The sequence below is a fragment of the Phaethon aethereus genome (genome assembly GCF_964289735.1).
Source record: "Phaethon aethereus genome assembly, chromosome: 3".
In the NCBI taxonomy this organism is placed as follows: Eukaryota; Metazoa; Chordata; class Aves; order Phaethontiformes; family Phaethontidae; genus Phaethon; species Phaethon aethereus.
The window spans coordinates 87828623-87847225 of NC_138576.1; the positions used below are offsets into that span (position 1 = coordinate 87828623).

General features: G+C 39.2%; 1 protein-coding gene across 13 annotated transcripts in view; it reads right to left on the reverse strand.

Moving 5' to 3' along the window:
* Positions 1-17406, reverse strand: part of RGS7 (regulator of G protein signaling 7) — a gene marked incomplete at both ends in the record, with an annotated part of 259392 nt that extends 241986 nt beyond the window's left edge. For 12 of the 13 annotated variants that reach the window (XM_081997372.1, XM_081997366.1, XM_081997373.1 and 9 more), the window contains one exon: positions 17323-17400. In XM_081997372.1, coding sequence (XP_081853498.1) covers positions 17323-17400 — 78 coding nt within the window. Of the gene's footprint in view, positions 1-17322 lie in introns of all 13 variants that reach the window. The other variant, XM_081997367.1, reaches the window with a different exon arrangement.
* Positions 17407-18603: the final 1197 nt, after the last annotated feature.

Genomic DNA, 18603 nt, shown 5'->3' on the forward strand with positions numbered 1-18603 from the left:
CCTCTTAGATTACACTCACCAACAGTCTCAGCCTGTACAAGTGGCTATTTTTGGGTCACGGCCATGGACAGAAATTCTTCTTCAGCAGATTTGACCAATTATATTTATCTCTGTTTTACTGGTATGTTGTGGTCCACAGATTGTAGACTATGTAAAATTTATAAGACAAACGTTGTGGCTCTCTCATTACTTCACAAAAGGAAAAAAAGCAGAAGCTTCAGATGAACTCCTTTGTATCCAAAACCAGACTAATTTGTCTTTTACTGTGAAAACTGATATAAGGTAATTTTGGTAACACACCAGCAAAATTAACAGCAAATAATTACCAAAACATAACTATATGAACCTGTAGATACACAGATTTTCTAATGGATCGTTGGTTTTATACACTGAACCATGTGTGAATTCAATGACCCTAATACAAGGGGATGACAAGGATGGGCTAATAAAATATTACTTATGTCAAAGGACTCTGAAGAAAGATAGGGCTCTGTAACAGAAGCCACTGAAGGGCCAAGCAGCAGATGATAGTAGACACTTTCGACCGTACTGGCACAGGATGATACCTGGGCTCCAGAGCTAAAAATACAAATCATATATCATTAAATTCCTGGTAAAGGAATGCAACCTTGGAAGCTGGGTAAAACATACCATATGCAGTAAAACTCAGAGAGAGATAAAGAAAGAGCAAGACAACTGTGTTAACAAACACAAAACAATAAATACAAGCAAGTCCAAGAGCAACAAGGAAGAAATACTCAACATCAGCATCATACTTTTCCCATCAGGATGCAGATGTAATCCTTCACCATCCTCCTAGAAGATAACTTAGCACTACTGACCTGGACTAAGGACCCTAGAAAAGTTGAGCCTAACACCAGAGAAAGAAATAGAAACTAAACAGCTTGCGTATATCAGTTTTAACTATACTAATATTGGGAATTAGCAATAAGTGGATAATTAGAGGTATACATGTGAGTGTTCATATGTGTGGAGTAGTCTAACTGGACAAATAGCAACTCTGATTAGATTGCTAATATTTTAATTAGACTAAGAAAAAAAATCTTGGCTCTGCATATAAGGTACATCTCTTTAGTCCTCATAAACTGCATGGGCTGTTTAGTTTTGTTCCTTGCTCAGGGAATTTGGCTAAAAATTCAGTGTAATAAAATTATGCTAATAAAAGGTTTTTATTAGATTTCCATGCTGAACTGAGAAGTGAAAATTGAACTGAAAATGCAGAAACAAATGTCTGATGGCTCATAAAAAGTTTTTGTGATTGCAGAAGGAAAAGCTTGGTCAGTCTCAAACTGTAATTTGTCATATGTCTCTCTTGGACGCAGCCAGAAACAGCACAAAACCCAACATAGCATGAGACTTAAAATCATGCACTGTCTAGGACCATGACTCAACCTCATTAGCAGACAGCCACATTCTAACAAAACAAATGTAAAGTGATATTGATTTCTAGTGTTACAACTCCAGAGTTGCCATTTATAATCAAAAAAACCCTCACACCTTGAGAGGTAAAGATATTTTGACAAATAAATTGGTTTAGTATCATGGATTTTAGAAGTGACATACTAAGGTGCTTCTAATGTTACTCAATAAAGGTTTATGAAAAGTGGAAAAGAAAGTGGACACTAATCCAAAGTGAGGAAAATATTTTATATCAGTAGCCAAGTTAATAATTCCAGAGCACATAGTGTTGTTAGTAGAAGAGGTAAATGAAGACAGACTTCCAAAAAGAAATGTTGTGCAGTTTTAGGAGGGGACACATGGGAGTTACTAGTTCAGAAGTAATACTTGCCAAAAATTTGAATATATTTGAATCTCTTCAGCAAAATATGAAAAAAATGACTTGGCTAAGTAATAATGCTTATTAAATGCCCAAACTTGCTGATGCAGTTCTATAGAGAACATATACTTTTAATAGCATAGTCTCTCCTCTACACAATTCTCTCCCTTTGCTCAAAGGCAAAACACTTCTATGTGCGGATGTAAGAAGTAATCATAAACGAGGACCACACTGGTAATGCAAGGAATTATTTAAGCTGGGTGGGAAAACTTAGTCATAGCTAGAATACCAGATGCAAACATGGGTACACATATACACACACATACACAGTTCGGGGAATTACATGCTGCTGGTGATAGCACAGATGCTAATAATATCAGCCTTATTAAAAAAACCACAACACACAAAAAAATCCCACAAAACCAACAAAACACAACAACAACAACAAAACACACATGAAAAAACACAAAACAAAATACAACTGCTAAGCAAAAGAAACAAATAAGCCAGTTGTTTTGCAGGTGTGTACGAAGATGCACACGTTCATTCAAATCATCGCTATTCATATTAAACTCATGCTATCCGTATGAATCTAGACTGAAAGACTGGACTTTCTCCTTCAGCATAGTGAATGTTAGGATATATTGCCGAGAGGTACAACTACAGCATCTGTTACAAAAATTAAAGCTTGCGGAAAATATAGTGTGGATTAATGTCCCTTTAGTTACACTTGCCACAATATTTATTCAGTGTTCCGATTAGTTTTAAATTGCTGGAATGCAAAAATCTCACAAACATGGCTCCTACACACAGTTACAGATATCCTCTGTTCTTTTAGTGGCACAAAAAAACCAAACCTGTGTTTGGATTCTATAGAATTACATATTATTTCCAACACAGCATTTATAGGCATTATAGAAGTGAGATTAGGCTGCAGTGGTTAGAAAGCACAAAATGCCATTCCGTCAATAAAGGTCAGCACTTCCATTATCCTTGCTTGTTTCAGCACATGAGTTTCCCTCAGACAATTTACAGGAAATGGAAGGGAAAATAACCAAATCATTGGAAAAATTGTTACAGATGCCATCTGGTCTTCACAGATGGGCCTGTACTGTAGGTCATGTACATCTTCCCCTCTGTCATCACCCACAGAAGGATTCGAAGCAAGTAGAGAAACAGAAGCAATGGATCTAGAAAGTATACTATCAGCACACCATGTGGAGATTTAGCCACTGTATCTCCACTTGACGCTCCACTGGGAGTCAGACAAAGTTCTCCAGGATGATGAAACCTCACTCAAGAGAGATACAAAATCTATTAGTCAGAAAGTCAAAGGTTAAATCTGTAATGAATCACAGTGGAATTGTGAAAAACAACTGGAAAAAAGGTGTGTCAGAAAAATAAGGCAACATTCATTATTGCAATACTGCCATCACTATACCATACGCAGTCCAAAACCATAATTAATCTCATCCTCAGTGTCTCTTCATAATCCATCTGAATTATCTCCAAATTGCAAATGGGAAACAGAGGCTCAAAATTACTACCATTTTGTCAAAGAGGACAGCAGAACTAGATTCACATCCATGTTCCCACAGCCCAATTTTTTAAATTCAATACTCTATTTTAGATGTTCTCCTTGCTCTTAGGCAAACCACGTTCTGGTAATATTACAGGAATTCTCCAGCCATGAGGAACTTACAGTTTTTACAGCACTGCACAAATGAAGATTTTCTGTGGTTCCAATCTTCCTACTCAGAAAAGTGGGGAAGGGTTGTTTATTTTTAAGATAAATGCTGTTTTGTGTATTACTTAAAATAAAGCCTACCTCTTACTTACCTGCATCCTAAGGAGTTAAGCACAGAGTGCCTGTATGCCTTTCAGCTTGCTTGACATGCAGTGATTTATTCAAAACCATTCAGCAGCACAACCTAGACTTAACCTTCCTTCTCCCACATTCAAGTGTCTCTCTGCATGATCACATTCAGTTGTAAAAAGAGGCAATCAGCCTAGATCTAACAGATTAGAAGAGTGATGTAACAGACCCCTTGTCATATATCATCCTAACATTAGCAAAAAGTATGGCTACTATTGCATTTCAGTATAACATGCTATCTGCCACTGCTCTTCCACTATGTTCTAATGCAGATTATATACTCAAGACACCATCCATCTCTTCCTTCAGGAAAAAGATGTTATGCTGACTAATGACTATTATCTCATCCTCACTTGTCAGAAGTCATTTCACTTGTCAGAAGTCATTCACTGCATTAATAGTTAATGTTACAATTGATATGTCAATTATGAAAACTTATTTAGCTTGTAGAAGGGCAATTCATTCAAAAGTCATCATGACATTTACTTGCTTGGAAAGGAAAATGGAAAATATAAACAAAACATAAGGTTTTAACTAATTCATCAAGTCCAACTGTAAACATAACAACAACAAGTCCACTACTTCAGAGGAAAAAAGCTGGAATTCACACTTTTAGCACACTACCACCAGGACACCACTGCATAACAACTTCTGTAGCATTTCACTGACACACGAACCATGTGGCACTACTTTTCAAGGAATTAATTTAATAACCCGAGTGAGAACAGGAGTTACTCTGCACTTAGGGCCACATAAAGTAAAATTTCACCTCTACTTCTACAAGGTAAATAGGAAAGAGATTAGCTTAAAAAAAAGGGGGGGGGGGCATTTCCCCCCTCAACTGCATCTACTACATGTTTCAAATGTTCAAGAAAGTATCTGTCCCAATGATAGCTAACAATGCAATAATAACCCAACACAATGAATGTTTCTAGTAACACTCTGAAGCTTAACTGGCTCATACATAAGCATGTAAGTAGTCCATCTTGTAAATACTATTCAAGACAGCTTGCAAAAAGAATAGGACAAAAATACTTAACCATAACCAATGATGCAGCTAAAACTTAAATTGATGCTAATATATTTGTGTCAACTATGGACTACTCAGCTAAAATCTATTTACCATGCCTACATGGATTATATGAAAAGGTCAAAAAGGTGGGATAAGGGAGAAAAGTGAGAACATACAGAAACATACTTCCTCTTGCTAAGGCATGTCAAGGTAACAAACAACAAAAACACTGGCATTTGGACCAAACCATGTGAACGACTGAATTTGTGGCAAGCCTCACTTCCAGTTTGGTGATCCTCAAATACTACTGTGAAGGTGATGCAAAGACCATTCCATGCATTGAGAGAAGAAATAGAAATTATGTAGTCTCAGTGTCTTCTGACTAGCGTCCCCAAATCACTTTGCCACCTGTTGTTTTATACTTAGATTTAAAATTTCATGCACAGAAATTATCTTTTCAGTTTGTCAACAGAACATTAAGCCCGGCAGCCTCCTGCGTGTGACAAGTGCAAGCAGGAAACAGCAGTGCTTAGGCTGTCTGATGAACACATGACAACAGTAGAGGTATCCCACCCTGGAAACTGCAGAACAAGCACCAATTCAGTAAAACCACCACCAAAAGACTCGATCAACAATTTGACCAGGACACAAACATCAACACTTAGCGTGGAAGACGCTATTTATGAGACCAGCATTCGTTCCTTCCTCAAGAGAATCCTTCTCACACCCCCGCGGGAAGTTCGTTCGCTACCCAAGGGGAAGAGCACCACCTAGTGAACCTCCGGCACCATTTCATAGCCTCATAGAATCACAGAATGGTTTGGGTTGGAAGGGACCTTTAAAGGTCATCTAGTCCAACCCCGACCATCTGCAACCCGATCAGGTTGCTCAGAGCCCCGTCCAACCTGAGCCCGAATGTTTCCAGGGATGGGGCATCTACCACCTCTCTGGGCGACCTGTGCCAGGGTTTCACCACCCTCAATGTGAAAAATTTCTTCCTTGTGCCTAGTCGAAATCTACCCTCTTTTAGTTTAAAACCGTTATCCCTTGTCCTATTGCAACAGAAGCACCTGCACAATCCTGGTGGTCTCATTCAACCCTGTTTATCTTGCCATATTTGCCTGACAGAGCAATTGGTGGCGCAGCTTGCACATAGACAAATATATTCAAAGTGAGAGGATGATGTGATGCTAAATATTTTTCTTTCAGTGCCTCACATGCAGCGTTTTTGTCCTTGAACCTACTCCATGTCCTTTAATATTGCCAAGAGAGACCAAGAATAAGCCCCATAAAATTATCTACTTAGAGAAACTATTTCACAGGACACAAAGGGTAGAATTCATGTTTGAAGGGGAAGCAAGCAGTATAGTTCTTTAATACATTTTAAAAAAAATAAATTAAAAAAAAATAGATGGCAAGTCAAAATTCTGTGCCAACACCCTTCCAGACAACATTAACAGACATCTCAGCACCTGAGTTTGTCTTCATTTAGATAAAACATCAGTGATTTGGAAGGATAGGTAAAGCCTTCAGAGGCTATCCACAGTTACACGTTCATGCCTGTACATGTCTTATTTTCCGTAGTTTAAAGTGAGAGCTCCTAAATGTTGGAATACAGAACTAGAAAGGATTGTCAAGTCCAGTGTCCTGGAATCAAAGTTAGCCCTCTATTTCTAGACAGAAGAAAATGTAAACCAAAAGAATCCCAGAGACAATAGCATTGGCTATGGCCTGCCTGACCATTTATGTACCAAAGTTTCTGATAAAAGACTAATGGCATGACAGCTACAGATACATCAACACAGATAAATACAAACATAACTATATAAATAAAACAGGCCCACACATTTTTCTTCTGAATGTACCTCAAAATGAGATATAAACACTACCTCAATATAGGAACAGGACAGTGTGTTTAGTAAACAGTTGAACATGAACTTCAACATCCAAAAGTAATTCTATAGTAGTGGAGTTGATGGTAAAGAGAAAGCAAGATCAGAACTATTTTTTTCCACTATAAATGAACCTAAGTGCTTCAGGTCACAACTGTCCATAAAACAGAAGAGTTGCTTAAACTTTGAAAAGATTTTCATATAGGAGAGATATTATTCTCTTACTACAGGTTTTTAAGAAATGAGCACAGATAAAGCACTAAATCATTTATCTCTGTTTTAAACAGGCTAAAGGTATTTCTTCCCTCTCTCTTGGAAACCAAACCAATGTATTTGCCATACTGGGCATTAGTATGGCTCTTCTCTGATGGACACTGGTGCTCCCTTCAGACCACAGGAGCCAGAATCTAACTATTTCATTCAGGTAGTGTGACGATTCCACAGAGTAATAGGCATGATTTATGAAAAGGTACTAAAACCCTTTAAGGTCCTAGTGACTTGAATGAGATTTGTGGTTGCTTAGTAACTCCTTAAAAAACTGAGACATTTGAAAGCTAGTAATACTGTGAGCAGCTGGGTAGAACTCTCATTGTTTACAGTATTCCAATTGTCTAAAACTGCATTCCTATGACTGTAGTACTTAACCATCTCATGTAGTACTTTCATACATTTAGGGTACTCTGTACAAAGTAAATGGTTGATCTTCACAGAATTTCACTAAGATGAGTTTAATTATACTGCGGACCACCTATTTTACAGATGACACAGCTGAAACTACTCAAGCCATACAGACATCTTAATACAGCCCTGTATGATAGCGTTATTCACACACTAAGGTTTCCATTTGCTGCTAAGAAACCATCCTGGTTTACAATTTTGAACTTATTCTTCAGATCACACTTATATGCCTGCAGCACTAAACGTGCCAAGATCAGGGATTTTGTGATACAGCCACAAAATGTTCTACATTTTATCCTCCATACTGACAAAAGTGTACAACAAAGAGAATTCTTATCGCAAAATACCTTCCTCAAGTTTGTGTAATTTTGAGGGTTTATTATTAAGCTTTGTTATTCTTCTTGTTGATATCAATTCTATATCACATGTAATTGTATGGCTCTTGCTGAATCAAGAGATGTCATGAATCTACATCTGAGGGCAGAATCTAGCCCACAGAAGATTAATACCTCTTAGAGTTTGTAGTTCAGAGAAGTGTAGGTGTTAAGAAGCACTAGTATGTCTTTATTTCAAAAGGCATTCGGTAAACTGCTTATTCATCCTGATATAAAACTAGATCAGAAAAAACCTGTTTTCCACCAGAATTTAGGGTGCTTTTAAATAATAGCTATTCAAAATACTTCAGTGCAAATCATTTTTACAATGGGAAAGACAGAGTACAATAGTGTTACATCATATACATGAGATATTGTCAAAAACTATTATATATTCAAATGCCCTCAAATACAAGCTTTCTGTTCATGTTTATTCAATTATGATCAATTATGACTCGATACTCAGATTACAGTAAAAGTGGGCCTGTCTGGCATAATACGCCTTACAAAATGAACTCCACGGGGACTGTAAGTATATTTTCTTTTTCTACTGTGGATTGCTATTTAATCAACAGCAAAGAAGGGTCACAAAAGCATAACGGCCACAAAAGCAAGAAGCCAATAAGATTCCTGACCCCACAGAATCTATCATGAAAGCAGACCCACCCCACTGCCACTGCTTGTCCCATGGCAGCAGGGCTTTGCACTGCTGAGAGGATATTTATAATCGCCAATCTGTTTGTTAGATTAGACTACTGAAATATTGTAAGTGCATATGCATTACATACATGTACATTCACATTATACAGCCACCTCTGTCATCAAGAATAACTGGAAGAGAAAGAAAAAAAATTCCTTTGGTGTTATAGGGAGCAATTTTCACTTTCAGCTAGATAATCCTTGTACATCTGAACTGCATAGTGAAGAGATCCTCTGTGCTTGCTATCTCTTCCTCTGTGGCACAATCCTTCCTCCCTAGAACTTCACACTATGTTAGTCAAACAGGATTTGGCACAGGTGAGAGGAAGAAGAAAGCAAACATACAATTCCAGCAGAAGTGATGCAGAAGAGTTAATACAGCTTCAAAATTCCCATTTTAACCAATTTTGGTAAAATAGGTAAAAGAATGCCAGGAGAATGATGATTTCACTGTGATGGATAAATTGCTATCTGGATGGTCCTTGGGGTCTATTTGCCTCTTGCTTAAGGTTTTTCAGAATTAAACCAGCACATCTTTGATATGAATAGAACATGAAAATTCTTAGAGATTTCCTCAAAAGGACTTCTTTTTTGAATAACTCTGCAGGTCTAATACACTTCAAATTTCATTTAATGGCTATCAAAGATGTCCTCAATTGAGTAGAAATAGCACAATTATAAAAATCTTGAATAATGGGCATCTTCATTGGAAAAATATGGATAAAGGATACATTCCGGTGTCATGTATCCAGTTCCTATTCATCAGCAATAAACTTTTAGCCAGAAGTATATTTGAAGGAAGAGGAGGTAACAACAGCAAGAAAAAGCAAGAGTGATGTCTCTGGCTTTCGATGCCCTGATCACCTTCACAGACAAAGCAGCTTCTCTGAAACCCAGCCCATAAAGCTGTCTTCTCAGAGATACACAGAGCACTACAAACAAATTGAGACCCCCATAGCAGCATCTTTCAAAGGAAGCCTTCAAACATAGATATACACACAAGAGCATGAAACAGGCCCCACATTTTAGGAGGCTAAAGAGTCCAAATGCCAAGCTCCCATCCCTGTCAGTTAAGTCTGTATGTTATCTAGTAAAAGTTTCACTGACAGTTACAATAGCTTTATAAGATACTCCTATACCTATTCCTACAGCTCTGTTTCTTGGCCAGCCCACTCCCCTGCACTACACCCAGGCACTTCTGACTCTCCATATAAAGTTACAGTTCCCAACTCTGCCTCTTAGACAGTTCAGCTCCAAGGACTAACACCCCCTGTGGCTTCCCAGCCAACCTCATTCCCGCTGTCTATTCCAGTTACTCTTATAACCAACAAATACTTGAATAACTAACTCAACCTTTTTATCTCCAATTTTTTTTTTTTTTATAGCTGGTGGCAATCAAGACCAAAACCAAAATTCTCTGCTGACCCCTTCACCATGGAAAATTGTACATGTACTTTTTCTACACTGCACCACCATCTCAAAGTTTCAATTGAAGATGTTTTTCTAAAGTGGTCAATCTCCTCCTACTACTAATCCCCTTAAAGTTTTCTTCCCTTATTCATTTTTGTAAGGTTCACAGAGCTGATTTCACAGAATTTCACAGAATCACTAAGGTTGGAAAGGACCTTCAAGATCATCAAGTCCAACCATTAATGCAGCGCCACCATGTCCCCTAAACCATGTCTTGAAGCGCCACATCCACTCGTTTTTGAACACTTCCAGAGATGGCAACTCCACCACCTCCCCGGGCAGCCTGTTCCAATGCCTGACCACCCTCTCAGTGAAGAAATTTTTCCTAATATCCAATCTAAACCACCCCTGGTGCAACTTGAGGCCATTTCCTCTTGTCCTATAGCTGGTTACTTGGGAGAAGAGGCCAACATCCTCGTCGCCACAACCCCCTTTCAGGTAGTTGTAGAGAGAGATAAGGTCTCCTCTCAGCCTCCTCTTCTCTAAACTAAACAACCCCGGTTCCCTCAGACACTCCTCATAAGACTTGTGCTCCAGACCCCTCACCAGCTTCGTTGCCCTTCTCTGGACACGCTCCAGCACCTCAGCATCCTCCTTGTAGTGAGGGGTCCAAAACTGAACACAGGATTCGAGGTGCAGCCTCACCAGTGCCGAGTACAGGGGCACAATCACTTCCCTACTCCTGCTGGCCACACTATTTCTGATACAGGCCAGGACGCTGTTGGCCTTCTTGGCCACCTGGGCACACTGCCAGCTCATGTTCAGCCGGCTGTCAACCAGCACCCCCAGGTCCCTTTCCGCCGGGCAGCTCTCCAGCCACTCCTCCCCAAGCCTGTAGCGTTGCAGGGGGTTGTTGTGGCCGAAGTGCAGGACCCTGCACTTGGCCTTATTAAACCTCATACAGTTGACCTCCGCCCATCGATCCAGCCTGTCCAGATCCCTCTGCAGAGCCTTCCTGCCCTCCAGCAGATCAACACTCCCACCCAACTTGGTGTCATCTGCAAACTTACTGAGGGAGCACTCGATCCCCTCATCCAGATCATCTATAAAGATATTGAACAAGACCGGCCCCAGAACCGAGCCCTGGGGAACATATTACCACTATTAAAATCCAGACTTTTCTTGCCTTGATCAAAGTCGACAAAAGGTATCCTCCTACATTTCCACCTTCTTCCCCCTATTACTGCAATCTTTTTCCATTTTTAAAATAAAGAATAATGGAAGTCATTCCAGGTGGTATTTTGCAAGCTCAACTCTAATGGCTCCTTCTTCTGTAAAAAATAGTTTGCTCTATTTTACCAAAACAAGGATTTTTAGCTTTTCCACTGCTCTGACATGTCACTGTCATGTCTCAATTTACCCGTCTGTAACACAGAAAATAATTATATGCATCTCTTTTGTAAAAGCTATATGTTTTTAGAGATTTTTTTATTGTTCACACTCTATAATCATATATCTGCAGTCTTTACCTTTCCTCAACACTTTGTCTGAAAAGTTTTATAGCATGTAAAAAACAAACATACTCTGCTAGTGACTTTATTCTGTTCTTTCTAGGCTTGATCTAGAATTTAGATTTGTAAGTGGACTTCCTAAGCCAAATTTCTTCTCTTTTAGCAGCTTTTACAGACTGATTTGAAGAAGGTGGTGTAGTGCTTCCTATACTAAAAATTACAGCTAAGCTTCACTTGGTTTGTGATTCCTAAATTGGGCAAATAGCCACAATTTAACAAGTTGTATTTACATGCAAGTATCTTAACGTGGCCTCATTATAGTTCGTATCAGCTTTGGCGGGAATCGGTCAAATATTATCACATAATAGAGGTTACTATAAAACTTCCTGCAGTCCACAAAGCACGTTATAAGCCTGAAGTAAAAGAAAACAAAACTCAAAACTCCAAAACAAACAAGTTCTGACTCTGTATTGCACGTCACTATCAATAGCATCATTGTTTCCATAGCTACAAATGTAGACTGCTTCAAAAGGAAAGCAGCAGAGAAACTGAAAATGACAATGCACAATCAAAACAGGAACATGCAGTCATGGTGGCAGACAATTCTGTGGGGTTTTTGCATTTGACAGGAATGTCACTGATCCAAGCACATCAAGCTTAGAGCAGTAAGCAGCAGAAAACCTCTCACTGCAATATTACTTGATACATTTCTACACCTAGTGGAAGGAAGATGAGAACAGAAAGGCTGGGAAATACCAGCAGGAATCACCAAAGCAATACACAGGGCAGGTGCCCCTCTCCAGATCTAGCCACCTGCAGACTCAAACAGACATAGTTTTAACCAGATTCCTTGGCATTTTCAGTGGTTTGGTATAGTTGTGAAGACAATCAAACTCTTTATACTGCTCTTATCACAAATGATGCTAATACATACATTCTACACCTAGAACTAACAATAACCATTCCAGGAGAGGATACAGCAAAGTACATCACTACACAGAGGGCAGATACAAAATATGAAGGTGAGAGCATACAGGGAAATATGTAGTCTCACCACATGAAAGGCAGTTGACAGCATCTAGCAATTATTCTGACCTTCAGTATTAAGTTCCTGCCCTCTAAATATTACCTGTGTAATAGCTTACTTCAATATCAACCAACTACTCTGAAACTATGACAGCATACTCATACCATTCATGCTGGATATGCAGGTAAATTCTGTTCTTCCTACAGCTGGAATTCCTGAGGTCCACCAACGTGGACCTTTCTCTGTTAATTCTATAATGATGAGCGTTGGAATAAAACCAAGACCAGCATCCAAGACTCGCAATAGTATCACTCTTTTTCTTGGAAGAAGAAACTGCATAAGGTAGAGGTATACTGTAATTTAATTTAAAAAAAAAAAAAAAACACCACACACACACAATAAAACCCCAACAATAGAACACCACTTACCTCTATTACCTTAGAGTACCCTGACATTTGCAATGTAGTAACAAACTCAGTAGCTTACACTGAGAGCAAGATGCCTCCATAGGTTGTGATGGCATATTCAGAAATGCATAGTATCAGACTAATTCTTCCCCCATCAAAGTGATTGTCCATACTTGGAAAAATCCCACCTACCATATCCTTCCTTCATCTCACAGGCTCTAAAGAATACATCTATCTGTGATATCATTTTCTTCCAACAATCTTTTTTAATGGACCAGTTGGTAAAAGCCACATGAGAACACAGTATTATCTGCACACTACACTGGAAGTCATCTCTGGCACAAGCAGAGACGAGGAGAATGGTTATTAGAAGACGGTGGTCATTATTTCCTCAAATGTTGTCACTGCATGGCTATAGCTCCTTTACAACAACATTTGCTATGCTTTGGAGGCATAGTTTCTGAGACAACTATCGGATCATGGTAAACTAAGGAGTAGCTTGAGATTACAAATTCAGCCCTCGCTATACATGAGTACTGGCATATATGACCTTCAACAATTGTCACAAGAACAGAACAAACACCTCGTTATCTTCATTACATCATTGAAAGCCCCAACTGTTAGTAATTCTAATCAGCTTTGGCAAAAGCTATTTTAACACTGGGGGCAGTAAGGAAGGTAAAGAATCAAAGTCTAGGTTACTATTCAGACAAGGCTAATCTTATTGCTACAAGATAAAGCTATCATCTCTCAAATGAAGCTAGTTCATACAGCAATATGATAATTATTAAACTTATAAATTAGAACTCCTAATCCTTGCAGCATATGTTTGACTAAAAAGTAAGCAAAGCACAGACAAGAAAGATAAAGTTTTAGCAGGACCAGCAGTAGGTCTAAAACGCAAGTTCCTCAAAGACAACTCTTATTCTTTTAATTATTTGTGCCATTCATGAAATAAATAAATAAATAAAAAGCAGGTCAGGCCCTGAAACTTAGAAAAGCTGCACAATATGGCCCTTATATTACATCTCAAGTTTCTTCTTTGAGACCTAGCTTGCAGCAGGAAGTTAGTGTTGCTGAAATCCGAAATTTCTGTATGAGCAACTTGTGATGTTAAAATACTGTGGATTCTAGTGTCATATCTCTTTGAATTGCTGACTGGAATAGACTCTATTGGAGGGGAAGTAAAAGCAGCGGGTTTACATTTTTCATGTTTACCTCGGGCTACTGGCAGAAAAATTCATTACTTTTTCTAAGGTATGTCGTAACAATGATGTGTCACATGTCACTACTTTATAATTAGGCTGATAGCAAAAAAGAATAATGCAGCTGACATTCTATTAAAATAAAAAGTATTCCCCAAGGCATAAAAACACTGACACAAGCATCTTAAAAGGCAGTGTAAAAATGATATAAGGAACTATTTATCTGTGCTGCTGTCTTTTCCATCACAGATTTAAATAAGTAATTCTAAGTTATGTATGCATTGAATATTTAATTATCTTATTCTGATTTTAAAAAATATTCATGTTTGAAAGCAAAATGCAATGAAATCCTTCTTTGCCTATGAATACAAGCTACTATGAGAATAACAGGCTATCTACACTCCATATTACTCTAGATTACAATTTGATAATCCATCTTTCTTCATCCCTTCAGATAAGTAACTAATCACAAACCAGACACATTTAAAAAAAAAAATGGAGAAACAGCCTCTTTTGTCAAGAGTTTGCAATTTACTTAAAGTGCAATAATGATTCAAGCCTTAAATACTGAATTTGTAAACACCAGAACTCCGTTATGTAAAGAATTTTCTATAAAATGCTCCTGACAATGTGGATTTAGAAAACCCAGGGCTGTAACTCCATGTAGTTTAGAACATACTTAGTTCAGATTGTGCCTGAAAGTTACACAGACCAGCAGAATTAACAAATTACAGAATTGTGCTTTATAGCCAAAATAGTGGTCTTCACTCAGCATGGCCAAATTTTAGTTCATCGTTAACACAAGTAGTAAGAGATGTCCCATCCATTCCTTGCAGGCACACATATCACGAAATGTGTGCTATTCCATGTGATGATGTCGTATAAACTACAGGAAGAAGGCATTTCTGCATTTGTGGATTTCAGCAATGTTATTCAACATACAAGACTTCAAATTCAGTTTCCTTCTGAAGCCAGCCAATAGCACATATACATTTTTTTCTAACAACTATTAATACTTTTCCAGTTGGCCAAAAAAAGAGAGTCCTTCATGAAGCTGGCAGATCTAGTTCTTTGTTCACTCTGCACAGTGCTTTCATTTCCAACAGAATAACAGACAGAGGAGTATTGTGTTTTCAAACGTATTACAAGGAATCCTGTGATTTAGTTGTTGCTATTAAAGAATTATATTCAGGCATGATATATTCTGAAGTGAAATGATTTCCACCTAACTATCCTCCTCATGTTCTAGACATAGAATTTATAACGTATTTGATTACAGCAATATCACAATGCAGAAAAAGGCAGGTGACTTTTTAAAAAAAGTTATCTGTTTTTTTTGGTTGCCTATTCCTTGAATACTGCCAAGGGAAGGACCAATTAGTTTTCTCTCTGTACTCTCTAACACCAGTGTGCATGTTCTTAAATGATCCTTTTGATTCACCATGTTACAAACATAAGTTGACATGTACAAAAGCAAATATGGCAGGTAATGCTGTAGGTGGTCAGTGTTCTTCAGAATTTTAATATTCAGTGTACCACTTGCACTGTAGCAAACAACAAGGGAAGGACCACTGCTACACTGGAAGATACAAACTGATACCATGCCTTTACTGCTGATTTACAGAGGACTGAAAAGGTGTTTGATGCCCTGATTCTGCTGAGCACACACCTGAGGTTTTGTGTGCTATCTCCCACTTTCCATTTTCAAATTTCCCCTGCATCACCAGGATTCTCGTCATTTGCCTTGGCAGTTCCCTTTCAATCCAGGGGCAATGTTAAATTTTGGCATGAGATCACACTAAATATAATGGGTCACAAGCATGACCAGTTCCTCAAAGTCACCACAAGAGAAAATAAGTAGTTTCTCTGTGTTCCCCCTCCATGTATTAAATAAGCTGAGAAAAAACTTCTTTCTCAACATGGAAGTACATGATAAATGCAGAAAGATTCTGTTCAGAAAGATCAGAAACATATAAAGAACAATATAAGCTTTGATATGTTTTCAGCATATTTTCACATATAAATTCATGCATACAATTGCATTTTGAAACACACGTGTTAATTACAAGATAACCCCGTATTTTTCTAGATATGCATTCTTACACAGATGGATAACTAAAGTTAAGTTCATAAATTCATTCACTTATGTAAACAGAGCCTAATTCTTAAAATAGCAAATATGAACAACTAACTGAAATCAGCAACATATTTGAAAATAGGAAGAGAAAAAAAGCATTCATCAGACTTCAATTTGAGACTATTTTTCAATTTCTGGGAAAAGAACACTTACCACAGTTACCTCAAAGACTAAACTGAGTATATATCGGATGCTTTCTCTTACAGTTAACTTGCAAAAAGAAAAGTCAATACCTCTAACAAAGTAAAAAAATTGATTTTTTTTCCACCTGATAAAAACAACCACAAACAAGTTAGAAAGCACTGTGTTCTAGGAATAACACAATTAATTGCATAATTATGTATTTTAATTTGTGACAGCAAAGTTATTTTTCTCCATTATTATTAGAATTTATTTTGTTATTCTTTTTTGAGAAATGCAATTAGAGCTTTATAAAAAAAATTAATGTATAAACACATCTCAAAATCCCCAAGCATTTACTGTCACTTAAGTGAAAGCACAGTGGCTAAATAAGCCCCACTACTGGAGTTCAAAGTCTGGAAATTTGTATATTGATGCTATTAGACTAACTACATTAGAAATCTTTCCCAGAGAGAATCCCTGGAGTGTATGTGCTTGGGTTTTTTTTAAGTTGTGGCGATTGCAGATAAGTAATATCTTTAATCAGTTTTTCCCCCTGTATGAAATAAGTTAATGGTTCTGACTTTCCTGCACTCTGAAAATCTTTGCCCAGAGACAGAAATACAAAATATTTTATTATACAGTTAATATTTAGCTTTAAAATATATAAATTCATTTTACAAATAGATTTTACAAGTGAACATTTGAGCTCAAAACATGTTCCAGTCTCTGGCACATCAACACCATCAAATATCATATGCGTCAGTGCAGAAAGTAAAGGAAATGCATCAAGTATTTCAAATTGAAAACCAGCTGTTTCTGAACATGATGCAAAGTTGACACATGTGCTTATTTTATCATTTAAAACAATGGAGCCAGTCATTTCTCAAAACAGGAGTCATCAGTAGTACCTGGGATATAGATCTACTTTGCACACGCCATTTAAACTGCATTAGGCAGCACAGAAGTCAGACACAAAACATTCCAAATTAGTGTCAGGTGATCATGTCCTGAAATCAGACTGCTCCATTCAATGCAAATCACAGCAGCAGCATCTATTAATGAAGTTGGAGAGAAACAGCAAAAGTAATGGCCCCACTTGCTAGGCAAAAGACTCCAGGACTTCACCATTTCCTGAAGTCCTTCCCTCAGCTCTTGAAAAACACAAAGGCTTACCTTTCTGTACACCAGCATGTTTGGGGATTCATCAGCCACCCCGTTGCTGCTTTGTCCATAATTATTTCCCTGTGCCATGTCCCACAGATTTTATTTTGCACGTTGCACTGTAAAAGGTGAAAGTGGTTTCAGTAAGACATCACCTCAGGTCTCCTTCCTTCCCTGATGATTAATGGACTTGCCCTTCTACCACCATGTTATCAGAATCAGAGTATGCTCTTACTCCAACAGACATTTACATCGGAGCAAAGCTGCTAATTTACCATTTACTGTCATTACTCTCTTTTGCCTGTAAATAACAAATGTGTTAATTTAATTTAGACGTTAATGAATTGTCACTCCAAATAACACCCTGACATACCACTAGGCACCATATCATGCAGATGCCTCCTCACAAAGCGATCCTTCCTCCCCTGCACAGGCTTCACCAAGGGATGCTCCACACCTTCCAGACCACAGTTTTGCGAGGACAGACTCGGCCCACGACCGTGTCTTCAGCAGTGTCCTCTCCTCACGGCTCAGGCCATAGTAAATTTCATAACCCTCAAACGCACGAAAAGCAAACCAGACGCTTTAAAGTTCTCTTTAATTCACTAGCACGTGCGTGTTCTTACACATCTGCCGGGGGAGGGAAGCAGGTGAACGGGGGGAAAGGAAGAAGCAAGCCAGAAAGCCTTTCCGGTTGCTTTCAACCTACTTTCACCGTACTTCACCGCAAAACACCGGCTCCGCCGCCAGTCCCGTCTCCGCCCTCCCCCCGGTCGCACGGGAGCTGCACTAAGCAAGAGCTCCTCTGATCATGCCGTAGCTCCGTCTTTGCACGCAGGTGTAAGAATGTGCTCCATCTACAGACCACACCGGCGGCTGCGGAGAGACCGGAGGGCTGAGCTCTACTCCAAACACTTATCTCTAAAGCCCTCCCCTGCCCCCCAGACCTCTCGCGTGCGGGCTTCCCCGTACCTCGTCCACAGCGCCGGCTGCCCCGGCCCTGCCCCGCAGCGCCCCGTCCCTGGGTGCGCGCCTCTGGGCGGCAAATGGCCGGGAGCCCCGCGCGGCGCCGGCGGTTTCAGCACCGCGGACAGCGGCAGCTCCCCGGCCTTCCCCCCGGTGGCACGGCGCGGAGGGGCGCGGAGGGGCGCGGTTCCCCGCCCGGCTGCCTTACCTCCTGGGCCAAGGTCACTGCGCGGTGGCCGCGGCTCCTCGCCTCCTCCTGCTGCTCCTGGCGCGCCCCGCGCGGTGGGTGTCAGCCGGCAGCGGGCGGAGGGACGCGGCGATCGCTCA